Genomic DNA, 14276 nt, shown 5'->3' on the forward strand with positions numbered 1-14276 from the left:
AGCATCAAAACACTGCATAACTAGTACATCATCATATGTTCTGGTCCCAAAATACACTGAATATTAAAGTTTCATTTGTAATGCAGATTTTTACTTAAGGTCTCTTCAGGGGTTAACAAAATTGAACAAGGGATGGAGAAATCTTTTTTTCAGGCTTTTCAACCTCAGCATACTTTGTTAGCTATAAATTAATGTTATGCATATCAAAAGATTCAGCCATTTTTCTGAAACAATCTCACATTGCAGTCCTAAACAATTAGCTGTTTTGCAAAACTAAAATTTAATGTACTTTGTACACTGATCACTTAAAAAAAAAACACCACAAAACAAAAACAAAACCCACAAACCCACACACCAAATCTTTCACAGGAATACTAAAACAAACGCACAAATGTCCTCAGAGGCCTCTCTCTAAAGACAAAGGCAGAATCCCATTGTTGAAAAAGTCAACCTTATTATCGTGTTTCCAATAGTACCATTCATCTTTCAGGGTAAGTGGCTGACCACTGCATCAGAGTTGTGACACATTTGTAAAGCATCAAATTCTCAATATAGTCTCTCAGAATCAGCCAGTAAACCTCTGAGAAAAGCCTTATTTTTATGCAAGCCTCCATCCCCACAAAAAGAAACTTGTCTTAAACACCTAATCCAATATCAAAATGAAATCACAGGGCTGTTTGTCCCGTCCCCCCCCCCACCACCCTTCTCTCCTTACCATAAATGAGCAGTTTCTTGACTCATTAATGACAGTTTCCCTTAAAAGAAGTGATCTCATATCACTGAGCCCCTCTACACCATGCATACATCCCAAAGATTGCGGGTATCTTAGCATCAGTAGCCGCCAGCAAGCTCTCTCATACAGAGCCCAGATGGACTATACCAGAAGCCAATTCAGCGTTAATAACTACCTACTCTGTGCAGTTTAGAAGCCTTACGTGGCATAATGTCCTAGGCAACAGCAGCCGACTGAAACCGCAAATAAAGACAACCCAAATGTCCAAAAGGAAAAAAAAATAAGTGAAGAATGATTTTTTAATCTCTTACTTTCATAAGAATAAACTGAATCCTTCATAAACATATTAAAAAAGGTGGGAAAAAAACAGATGCTGCCCAGAAAAGTGACAAAATATTACCTCATTATTTAACAAAGCAGCATTAAGCGTCCTGCTGATTTCAAACATCTTGCCACAGATTTTGGTTTAAGAGAAACAGAAAGAATCCTTTGCAAGCCCTCTGTCTGCAAAGGGTTCTTCAATTTTCTTGCGCACAACAGTATAGTCAATATGTTATTTCCCTAGAGTTCGCACATTAAAACATCTAGTCAGTGAGCTGAATTTTCCCCTTATCTCACACACAGTACACTCCTGTTATATGCACTGCTCTCTTTGCGAGATCAGCCTGCCCCAAACATGGCTGTTGTTTAAACTATTCTGTGAAGTAACAGTTCACTCTATAACCACCAGGTGGGCAGTGTGCACAGATTCAAATAACCATCTTAAAGATTTTTCTTGGAACAGTCTTTAGTTGTGGTATAGAAGCCAAAATGTGCCCATATTTTGCATTCTTTTGTCAATCATCTGCTCCCCATAAGACAGAGAAACAAGCCAATGAACTTTCATTAGCAAATCATTTAAAAAAAAAATCTTAAAAAGGAACCTAAACACAATTACACACAAACCTTTCATGTGGCAAGAATGAACTTAATGAAAAAACCCAAACAGCAGACAGGATGAAATGTACTTTACAGGGGAACACCACCAGTGGAAATGGTCTCTTGACAGAAGACAGCAAAAACATTGAGCACAGGATGATAAACTGATTCAAGTAAACACGAACACAACATTCATTTATAGTAAACATGGGGGGCGGGTATGTTGGAGAATAGACAGACTACAACTTCCCCAGGTAAAATATCAGATTACCTAACCTAATATTGTGATGGTAAACAAAACTAAACCAAGAGTCAGAAAACGCATGATAAACTATCAGAGCACAAGTCCAGACAAAAGTACCAGACCGATCGTTTTCAACAGCAATTTAAGAAGACTTAGAAATGCTTACTACATTTTCCTCATCACTATATTTCTATAAACTTAAGAATTTTCCTTTGTTTTGCTTTAGATCTGTTACAAGGAATGTTTCTACTGTCATACAAAGTTATGAATTCACTCAATACTCTACAGCAGTGCCCAAAGGCCTCAATCAGATGTGGGGCCCACTGTGTTAGATGCTGTATAAACACGTAACAGAATCATTGGACTGGAAGGGAATTCAAAGAGGTCTTCTAGACCAGTCCCCTATATTGAAGGGAGAACTAAGTATATCTAGACCATCCCTAACAGGCGTTCGTCTAATCTGCTCTTAAAAATCTCCAATGACGGAGATTCCCCACACACCCCTAGGTAATTTATTCCAGTCCTTAACAACACTGACATTTAGGAAGTTTTTCCTAAATGTCCAATCTAAACCGCCCTTGCTGCTACTAAAGCCCATTGCTTCTCCTAGTCTCAGAGGTTAACAAGAACAATTTACCTTCCTCCCCCTTGTAACAAAATGTTATGTACTTGAAAACTGTTATGTCTCCCCCCACATCTTCTCTTCTCCAGACTAAACAAACCCAATTTTTCCATCTTCCCTCATAGGTCATGTTTTCTAGACCTTCAATTATTTTTGTTGATCTTCTCTGGACTTTCTACAAATTGTCCACATCTTCCCCAAAATGTGGCACCCAGAAATGGACACAATACTCCAGTTGCGGCCTAATTGGTGCGTAGTACAGTAGAAGAATTACTTCTTATGTCTTGCTTACAATACTCCTGATAATAAATCCCAGAATGATGTTTGCTTTTTTGAAACAGTGTCACACTGTTGACTCATATTTGGCTTGTGATCCACTATGACCCCCAGATTCCTTTCTGCAGTACTCCAGCCTATGCAGTCATTTCTCATTTTGAATGTGTACAACAGATTGTTCCTTCCTAAGTGGCGTGCTTCACAGTTGTCCTTACTGAATGTCATCCTATTTACTCCAGACCATTTCTCTAGTTTGACCAGATCATTTAGAATTTTAATCTTATCCTCCAAAGCACTTGCAACCCCTCCCAGCTGTGTACTGTCAACGAACTTTAAGTGTATTCTGTATGCCATTATCTAAATCACTGATGAAGATATTGAAGAGAACTGGGCCTAGAACTGATCCATGAGGGACCCCACTCAATTTGCCCTTCCAGCTTGACTGTGAACGACTAATAACTACTCCCTGGGAACTGTTTTCCAACCAGTTACGATCCTTATCGTAGCAAAGACAGTCCCTATCCTGAAGAGTTTTCAATTCACATTTTAAAATTTAAAGCACAAATTGGTGGTGTGGGGAAGAATGAAAAACAAAAAGAAATCACACAAGAGTGTTATTTATTATGGGCCAGAACTGAATCCCACTGAAATCCCATTGCAACTGCCTTCAGTGGGAGCAGGACCTAATAAGGTTATTTACTGAAAGTAAAGGTCATGTTATTTTCCAAATGTTCTATTTTATTAAAATGTGACAAACCATATGAACATGTGATTTTGACTTGTCAAATACATAATATTACCTACATTACTATATTTCTTCATGTCTCTATGAATACTTTTCACTGGGTTAAGAGGTGTGTGTGTGTGTGCGCGCACGCACATACCTGATATTCTGTTTTGCCTGTTAAATAATAGTAAGTGATGCAGCTACGATTTAACCTTCTTGAATATATTAATTTTCCACCCCACTTTCTATATGAGGAAGAAAGGTTATTTCCACCCATTTCTGGATGTATGAAATGAGCTTATTTTCTCACTCACCGTATGTCTTGAATATTAATTAAAAATGTCACTTCTTTTCTAACACTGTAACGTAATCATTTAGTAAATAAAATGTTCTTGGCTTTCTGATCTTGGAGATAATATATTTAAGGGTTTCAGGAATATTATTTTTTACTTGCAGATAACTTCAGTATTTTGATTACCAGCCATTCCTCTGATTTAAACAGAAATATTTTATAAATGTATTTTAAAAGAAACAAAACAAAGATCAAAAAAAGGACCTGAAGCACATTTTTAAGGACCTTTCCTCCTACTACCCTGAGGCAAATTCAACCAATCAATAAGAAACCATTGACATGCCACCATCTGCCAAGCTGCAGAGAAATGTGGCTAGAACAGACCTCTTATAGAGCAGCAATAGTCTAATTTTCAGTCTATTAGGAAAGCACCAGAGCTTTCATGTGCAAGGACACAAAACTCCAACCCAGACTCTTTTCACACCAGTTTCAGAGTACCCTGCTGCAGAACTCAAACATTTATGCTGCGTGAATTTTGAAGCTAATCATCGAAGGGGGGGGGGGCGGGGGGAAGAAATCAGTAACGGTCTATTCTAGTGCAGTGTAAAAAATAAAGAATTTGGTGAATTCTATCCTAATATGATTATAGCAAGCAGCTTAAATACGGCTATCTGTGAACTACAACCTGGCATTTTCAACTGACTCTTCGTTTTCCACTCTTCTACAGAGGACTAGGTAGGCAAGCTTAGAAGTTTATGAATTGTTTTCTAGGATATTTCTATTATAAACGATACAAAATCAAAGATTTATTTGGGATCTAAGGATATTAATTTGTTTCTCGGGGGTGGAGGGAAAGTGGAGTAGAGAGAGGAGATTGAACCACAGTGTGATTCAACACCAAACAATGGACTTGGAAAAGGAGATACACAATGCAAGCACTAAGGTTTGCCCTATGCTGTCATTGGAGAATCTGTGTGGAAATGCAGTATCTATGGGAAAAATCTCATATATCAGCACTATGTCCCCACCAGCCCCACACCAAGAATTTAACTTGAAGAAAAGTGTTCAAGGGCTTGATCCTGGAAAGATTCTGAGCATTCACAACTCTGCAAATTGTGGGGTGCTCAGCAGTGCTCAGTGTCAGGTCCAAGATGAGCCAGAGACAACTCAAATGGATACATGCACTGACACATGAAGAACACATCATCATAGATGACAAAATTTTAATAAAATCTGCACTACAGGATCAGGACAGGCGCCCCATTCTCTTCCAAATATCAAAAGACAAAATAAATATGTTCAAAGGGATGGAAACTTCTTATATATACACACACATGCACACTTGCTCAGCGGAGACAGGTCTGCCTATTTTAAAAGTCATCTGCAAAGTTTTAAGAAAGCTTGAAAAAACTGAGTATGCAAATGACAAATGGTGAAAGCCATCAAATTGAGTATAAAACCAAGAGCCTAAATGTCAATGGTATCTAACCCAAAATTTGATTCCAAAAAAAGTCAGTCTGCATTAAGAACACAACACTGGAGAGCTTGTGGGGAAGGGGGAAATGTCTAAAAAAATCCATGTCTAAAAAGGACACTTACATATATAACAGAACCATGAATAGCTAGAGGTTTAGTGCAACATCCAAAAGCTTTAAAAAAAAATTGTGAATTTGGAGGGAGAAATGAATAGTCAGGCACCAATACAAAATAACAAATAGGCTGAGTAAAAAAGCAAGCAACATATACAACAGTGAGATTTTTTTAAATTATGGTTAATTAAACCATTAATGTACAGTATAGAGCTATAAGATAGTGTAATTTAACCACTGAATGGTTTAAATAAATAACTGATTGCCCTCTGGAAACTAAGAGATCTAGGTGATCAAAAACAATGCACTAGGCAATGCTAAAATGGTTTTCAGGTAAACTGTTCTATAAGGTTAGGGAATTCACATGGATTTAAGGAGGCTGAGAAATTTAGGACTGGTCTATGTATAACTACACCATGTATTAAAAAGAGGATGTTTTGGAATCATCTAAAACAGGGTACATTGTAGGATTCTTGGCTTAGAGCAGAAGAAGCAGTAGGCAAAAGAAAGTAAGATTGTATTGGGAGTTTTATCTGCACACTCTGCTATGTAAGAAGCCATTATTGCCTCTTATTGTACCCCAACTGTGGACCCTACAAAACAGCTGTGCAAACTCTGATAGTGATGGAATGTTACACCAGGTGCACTGTGATTTCTCTTAGCATGAGAGAGAAAGAGAAAAAGATCCTAGGACTCCCGCTGGAAATCCAGTTGCTTTGCTGTGGATACAGAGCTACCTGGTTCAGAAAGTTCTGAACATAAGGATATTCAACCAAACCCCACCCCCAATCCTATATAAATACAACACTAATTTAAGCATTTAGACACACAAAATCGAAGAGATTCACTTACAGTTCCCACAGAAACCACAACTCAGCTTCTTTGCACACATGTAGCATTTAGTGTTACTGTACTGGGTGTTCATTTTATTCAAGAGATGTATGTAATTCAGACCCTTTACAGTCGCTTCAGGTACGAGGGTGCAACTTTTGAATGTCTGTGTACGTGCAAGTCCCCCAGTGGGTAGTTATGTTTAAGTGCTAGTGGAAGATTGGAGCACACGATTTTCAGAGGAGATTGATGGGCACATCCAGACCATGTTCTTGACAAAATGGAGATAATGCAAAGAGGTGGGACAGGGGTAGCGGTCTCAGGGATAAGTGTCAAAGCCAACTTTCAGAAATGCAAGATGGGCATCCAGACTTAGATGCACACATGCTTGTGACAAAGTGGGTATTCACCCACGAAAGTTCATGCTCCAATACGTCTGTTAGTCTATACGGTGTCACAGGACTCTGCGCTTTTTACAGATCCAACTAACACACCTACCCCTCTGATACTTGACAACATCCTTGTAGTGACGCAGGCATGCATCATCCAGAGATACCGGTAGAATTACCGGTAGAAGACACCATTAAAAGTACTCCTCAAATCACCCCTTTGGATGCTGTGTTTGCTGCTTGGTTGCAAGAAGCAGCAGCACAACCCTCCCCACCCCTCAGCTCCCTAAACACATACATCTAAACAGGGAGAGAAGGAGATATTCAGGAGGGATAATGTTGCAGGAAAGAGACAAGCCAGAGAAGGGAACAAGCCAGAGAAGATGCTGCGGGGGCGGGTGCAGCAAACAGAGTCAGGGTGAGGAATAAGCAGTGATGCTGAGCTCATATATTAGAAGACTAAGGAAGTGCAAATGGCAGAAGAGGACACACCCTTACCCAGGGGTGGCTCTAGGGATTTTGCCGCCCCAAGCACAGCAGGCAGGCTGCCTCCGGCGGTTTGCCTGCAGGAGGTCCCTCGAAGCCGCGGGACCAGCGGACCCTCCGCAGGCAAACCACCAGAGGCAGCCTGCCTGCCGCCCTCACGGCGCCGGCAGATCACCCCCCGCGCTTGGCGTGCTGGGGCCTGGAGCCACCCCTGCCTTTACCCTTCACATAAGGTCTACCAGCCATACAAGAGCTTCCTGAAAATACCAGAGGTGCAAGCATTGCAGAGGTACAGGCTGAACAAGGTGATGGTCCCCCAACTCTCCACTGAATGGTTGGAGAGCATGATCAAGCCCAGCTATTTCCTCCCAGTGCCAATTAAGAGCAGCCTGGTCCTTGGTACCCCTTCTATGGACTCATCTAAGCAGACTATTTAGGACATCACTGGTATCAGCCATTCTGCAGCATCCTTACATCCGTAATACTTCCTTGTAATACTGCTCAGCAAGATCAGTAACCAATCAGTGTCCTCATGGACAAGCAAACACGGGAACAGGCCACGCAGATCTATGCTGTTGTGGCCCCAGCGGATACCACCGACATCCATGAGGCTGCCCACACAGCATCGTGCCACCTGCAAAAAAAGGAAAATCAACATACTCCAAAACCATCGTCACCAAGGTCAATTTCACTGCTGTGAAGTCCTAGTCTCCCAGACCCTGTCAACTCTCGTCTTCCTTGGTACAAATGACTGCCAGAGTACTTTGAGGAATGAGATCCAGGGAGGCTGGCTACTTGGCAAACCTCTCCCTCTTACACATCCTATTCAATGTCCTAATAAAGCACTAGGGTTAAACCCTTAACAGGGCTTTCCCTCTGCTCCCATTACTTTTATAGTCCAACCCTAGACAAGAACTACCGTGCTGTCTTAAAAAAAGCCACTCTAACTTTCACAGATGGAACTTTGCCCATGCAGTATTCTCAGCTAATTTTCAACCCATCTAGGAACTCAAACAACATTTTGAAATCTCTATTTTCCTTCGGGTGCACAGAAAACTAAGGACATCATCTGCCAATTTAGATGGCTACATTTATCCATCTAAATATGTTGTCTTATTTTTAAAGATGAAGATAATGGAAGATGTACATATTCAACAAGGGCTGCATGTGATAAGCATCTCTGGAGAAAAAATAAATCACACCACTTATTTGGGTACCTAACCCAAGGCCTTTGAAAGTGCTGATGCAAGCAGGAAAGATTTATGGATATTCTACATTTCCTGTGTGACTTTAGGCACGGCATTTAATCTACCCCGTGCTCAGTTCACCATCTGTAAAAAGCGGGTGTATTCATTTAATATATTAATGATTGCAATGGGCACAGATACTATGGAGATGTGGGCAAAGTGCCTACCTATACAGACTGCCTATATGCAGCAGAGTATGTCAGAAAAGGGGTCTTTGAAAACATGGGTCCATACCCATAATCCTGATCATCTGTGTTTAGTAAATAATAATGCTAACTCAGGTCATGTCTACACTACAAATTTAAATTGACCTAAATTACATCAGCACACAGCCACTGCAGTTTTTAAATTACTTGTGTGTGCGTGCACACCTGGCTCCGTGTATCGGCAGTGCACATCTTTACCAAGAGCACTTGTATCAATGCAGAATGCAGTCCACTGTGGGGAGGTATCCTACTGTGCACTCGCCACCTTCCAGTGCAGGTTCTTCTGGGACGTTCTCGAAGTGCCTGATGGGGTTGAAATGAGTTGTGCAGGGGTGACTGGGAGTATCAGGTCAACTTCCCATAATACTGTGTTCTCCATCACATCATTTAATCCGAGCCCATAATATTTCATGCCTTCTTTTGAAGTCACACAAATCCATGCATCACTCCTCGTTGTCTGCCAGCTGACAGAAGCATGGAGCCTGCACAGCTCTTCACTATTTTCACGAGTGCTGCAAACAACAGGTACCTGATCCTGCAGTATTTGTAGACCTGCAAGAGGAGTGGTGGGGAACATGCCGATTTTTTGGAGGCTGAATTGCTGTGGGACACAGAAAGAAACAATTCAAGGCTGTTGGCGGAGTCTACAGAGAACCTGGAAATGGCAGCACACTGGTTCTGGGCCCAAGAAACAAGCACTGACTTGTAGGAGTGCATTGCAGTGCAGGTTTGGGATGACTAGCAGTGGCTGCAGAACTTACGGATGCACAAGGCTCACCACAGCCCTTGTTAGCGCAGAGACACCAAATTTAGAGCTCCACTGACAGTTGAGAAGCGAGTGGTGATTACACTGTGGAAACTTTCACTGCCAGATTGCTACTGATCTGTCAGGAATCATTATGGAGTCAGGAAATCCACCTCAAGGGCCGTTTTCTACGAGAGCTAGTGGATCACCAGGGATGCTTTACCAACATCAGTGTGGGCTGGTCAGGGAAGGTGCATGACATGTGCATTTTTACGAACATAAGATTGCTCAAAAAGATGCAAGGAAGGACTTTCTTTCCTGACCAGCAGATTATCACTGGGAATATTGAATTGCCAACAGTGATCCTAGACAACTCAGCCAACCCCCTCCCATGGCTCATGAAGCTGTACACTGGTCATCTTGACAGCACAAAGGAGCACTTCAACTATAAACTCAGCAGGTGCAGAATGACAGCAGAATGTGCCTTTGGTCATTTCGTTACTGAACATAAGAAGGGCCATACTGGGTCAGACCAAAGATCCATCTTGCCCAGTAACCTGTCTTCCGACAGTGGCCAATGCCAGGTGTCCCAGAGGGAATGAACAGAACAGGTAATCATCAAGTGATCCAACTCATCACCCATTCCCAGCTTCTAGCTAACAGAGGTTAGGGACACCATCCCTGCACATCCTGGCTAATAGCCATTGATGGACCTATCCTCCGTGAACTTATCTAGTTCTTTCTTGAACCCGGTAATAGTCTTGGCTTTCACAACATCCTCTGACAAAGAATTCCACAGGTTGAGTGTGTGTTGTGTGGGGAAAAAAAAAAAAACCTTTCTTGTATTTGTTTTAAATCTGCTGCCTATTAATTTCATTTGGTGACCCCTAGTTCTTGTGTTCTGAGGAGGAGTAAATAACACTGGCATTGTTTATTTATAAGATTGGATCTCAGTGAGCAGAATAGCTCAATAGCTATAGCTGCCTGCTATGTCCTGCATTGTATCTGTGAAGCAAAGGGAAAAGTTTCCCGGGATGAAAAGTTTCTCCCAGCTGCGAGGGTAGAGCAGCTGTCTGCTGAATTTGAGCTATATGGCTCAGGGAGGCTTTGAAAGACCATTTTAATAGTGAGCCAGAGCAGTGTGCGTTGCTGTAATACGCTCTACATGGCCTCTCTTTTTTGTGGCCTGGAATGAATCTTGTAGTGATTGCTGTGTATGTAGGAATTTAACATCATCAATGCACCTATTAATATTGTTTGCGAATGATGTTATGGGTTCTGTGACACAGTGCAGTAACAGGAAATTGATTGCTGTCAGACCAGTTCATCACTAGCCAGCATAAGTTGTGAACTAATAAAGATAAATTATGTTCCAAAAAATATAATTTTATTCCGTAACATGAACCAGGCAAATAAAAAAAATTAGAACTTAATAAAACTTAATAAATTAACCGAACAGAACTTACGAAGGGGAAAGAACAGTCATTTCCATTTCAGGTACAAATACACCAACCGTGTCTTTCACAGATCAGCGTATGTGAAGCTGTTATTTTCAGTAATGTCCCCTCGGAGGAGTGATAAGGGTAGTGCACTGACACCTGACGCCATGTTGAATGTTGTCTGGGGGAGGGGAGGAATAAGAAGATCATGATATAGAGCTTTCTATATTCTGCAGAAGGAGGCGAACACAGGTGTGTTGAACCTACAGGTCCACCAGAGTTTGCAGCATCTGTTTGCTGTCTGAGAAGCACAAGCATCTCCTGATGCATGCCCCTCTCCTTTTCTTTTCTCCTCTCTACTCTTACCTTGTCCATGTTGTCTGCTAAGGTCATTCTCCAAATGAATAGTCAGGCACCAATACAAAATAACAAATAGGCTGAGTAAAAAAGCAAGCAACATATACAACAGTGAGATTTTTTTAAATTATGGTTAATTAAACCATTAATGTACAGTATAGAGCTATAAGATAGTGTAATTTAACCACTGAATGGTTTAAATAAATAACTGATTGCCCTCTGGAAACTAAGAGATCTAGGTGATCAAAAACAATGCACTAGGCAATGCTAAAATGGTTTTCAGGTAAACTGTTCTATAAGGTTAGGGAATTCACATGGATTTAAGGAGGCTGAGAAATTTAGGACTGGTCTATGTATAACTACACCATGTATTAAAAAGAGGATGTTTTGGAATCATCTAAAACAGGGTACATTGTAGGATTCTTGGCTTAGAGCAGAAGAAGCAGTAGGCAAAAGAAAGTAAGATTGTATTGGGAGTTTTATCTGCACACTCTGCTATGTAAGAAGCCATTATTGCCTCTTATTGTACCCCAACTGTGGACCCTACAAAACAGCTGTGCAAACTCTGATAGTGATGGAATGTTACACCAGGTGCACTGTGATTTCTCTTAGCATGAGAGAGAAAGAGAAAAAGATCCTAGGACTCCCGCTGGAAATCCAGTTGCTTTGCTGTGGATACAGAGCTACCTGGTTCAGAAAGTTCTGAACATAAGGATATTCAACCAAACCCCACCCCCAATCCTATATAAATACAACACTAATTTAAGCATTTAGACACACAAAATCGAAGAGATTCACTTACAGTTCCCACAGAAACCACAACTCAGCTTCTTTGCACACATGTAGCATTTAGTGTTACTGTACTGGGTGTTCATTTTATTCAAGAGATGTATGTAATTCAGACCCTTTACAGTCGCTTCAGGTACGAGGGTGCAACTTTTGAATGTCTGTGTACGTGCAAGTCCCCCAGTGGGTAGTTATGTTTAAGTGCTAGTGGAAGATTGGAGCACACGAGATTTTCAGAGGAGATTGATGGGCACATCCAGACCATGTTCTTGACAAAATGGAGATAATGCAAAGAGGTGGGACAGGGGTAGCGGTCTCAGGGATAAGTGTCAAAGCCAACTTTCAGAAATGCAAGATGGGCATCCAGACTTAGATGCACACATGCTTGTGACAAAGTGGGTATTCACCCACGAAAGTTCATGCTCCAATACGTCTGTTAGTCTATACGGTGTCACAGGACTCTGCGCTTTTTACAGATCCAACTAACACACCTACCCCTCTGATACTTGACAACATCCTTGTAGTGACGCAGGCATGCATCATCCAGAGATACCGGTAGAATTACCGGTAGAAGACACCATTAAAAGTACTCCTCAAATCACCCCTTTGGATGCTGTGTTTGCTGCTTGGTTGCAAGAAGCAGCAGCACAACCCTCCCCACCCCTCAGCTCCCTAAACACATACATCTAAACAGGGAGAGAAGGAGATATTCAGGAGGGATAATGTTGCAGGAAAGAGACAAGCCAGAGAAGGGAACAAGCCAGAGAAGATGCTGCGGGGGCGGGTGCAGCAAACAGAGTCAGGGTGAGGAATAAGCAGTGATGCTGAGCTCATATATTAGAAGACTAAGGAAGTGCAAATGGCAGAAGAGGACACACCCTTACCCAGGGGTGGCTCTAGGATTTTGCCCCAAGCACAGCAGGCAGGCTGCCTCCGGCGGTTTGCCTGCAGGAGGTCCCTCGAAGCCGCGGGACCAGCGGACCCTCCGCAGGCAAACCACCAGAGGCAGCCTGCCTGCCGCCCTCACGGCGCCGGCAGATCACCCCCCGCGCTTGGCGTGCTGGGGCCTGGAGCCACCCCTGCCTTTACCCTTCACATAAGGTCTACCAGCCATACAAGAGCTTCCTGAAAATACCAGAGGTGCAAGCATTGCAGAGGTACAGGCTGAACAAGGTGATGGTCCCCCAACTCTCCACTGAATGGTTGGAGAGCATGATCAAGCCCAGCTATTTCCTCCCAGTGCCAATTAAGAGCAGCCTGGTCCTTGGTACCCCTTCTATGGACTCATCTAAGCAGACTATTTAGGACATCACTGGTATCAGCCATTCTGCAGCATCCTTACATCCGTAATACTTCCTTGTAATACTGCTCAGCAAGATCAGTAACCAATCAGTGTCCTCATGGACAAGCAAACACGGGAACAGGCCACGCAGATCTATGCTGTTGTGGCCCCAGCGGATACCACCGACATCCATGAGGCTGCCCACACAGCATCGTGCCACCTGCAAAAAAAGGAAAATCAACATACTCCAAAACCATCGTCACCAAGGTCAATTTCACTGCTGTGAAGTCCTAGTCTCCCAGACCCTGTCAACTCTCGTCTTCCTTGGTACAAATGACTGCCAGAGTACTTTGAGGAATGAGATCCAGGGAGGCTGGCTACTTGGCAAACCTCTCCCTCTTACACATCCTATTCAATGTCCTAATAAAGCACTAGGGTTAAACCCTTAACAGGGGCTTTCCCTCTGCTCCCATTACTTTTATAGTCCAACCCTAGACAAGAACTACCGTGCTGTCTTAAAAAAAGCCACTCTAACTTTCACAGATGGAACTTTGCCCATGCAGTATTCTCAGCTAATTTTCAACCCATCTAGGAACTCAAACAACATTTTGAAATCTCTATTTTCCTTCGGGTGCACAGAAAACTAAGGACATCATCTGCCAATTTAGATGGCTACATTTATCCATCTAAATATGTTGTCTTATTTTTAAAGATGAAGATAATGGAAGATGTACATATTCAACAAGGGCTGCATGTGATAAGCATCTCTGGAGAAAAAATAAATCACACCACTTATTTGGGTACCTAACCCAAGGCCTTTGAAAGTGCTGATGCAAGCAGGAAAGATTTATGGATATTCTACATTTCCTGTGTGACTTTAGGCACGGCATTTAATCTACCCCGTGCTCAGTTCACCATCTGTAAAAAGCGGGTGTATTCATTTAATATATTAATGATTGCAATGGGCACAGATACTATGGAGATGTGGGCAAAGTGCCTACCTATACAGACTGCCTATATGCAGCAGAGTATGTCAGAAAAGGGGTCTTTGAAAACATGGGTCCATACCCATAATCCTGATCATCTGTGTTTAGTAAATAATAATGC

General features: G+C 42.0%; 1 protein-coding gene across 5 annotated transcripts in view; it reads right to left on the reverse strand.

Annotated features, from left to right (window-relative positions):
* The window catches only part of ELAVL4 (ELAV like RNA binding protein 4), a 109126-nt gene that overhangs the window by 76021 nt on the left and 18829 nt on the right, over positions 1-14276 (reverse strand). For 3 of the 5 annotated variants that reach the window (XM_039485894.1, XM_039485890.1, XM_039485897.1), the window contains exon 1: positions 1134-1189. The exons of the other annotated variants lie outside the window; for them this stretch is intronic. In XM_039485894.1, the coding sequence (XP_039341828.1) occupies positions 1134-1181 (48 nt within the window). In that variant the 5' untranslated portion in view covers positions 1182-1189. Of the gene's footprint in view, positions 1-1133; positions 1190-14276 lie in introns of those variants that run through there. 5 annotated transcript variants of the gene reach the window in all.

This window comes from Mauremys reevesii, linkage group 8 (assembly GCF_016161935.1).
Source record: "Mauremys reevesii isolate NIE-2019 linkage group 8, ASM1616193v1, whole genome shotgun sequence".
NCBI lineage: Eukaryota > Metazoa > Chordata > Testudines > Geoemydidae > Mauremys > Mauremys reevesii.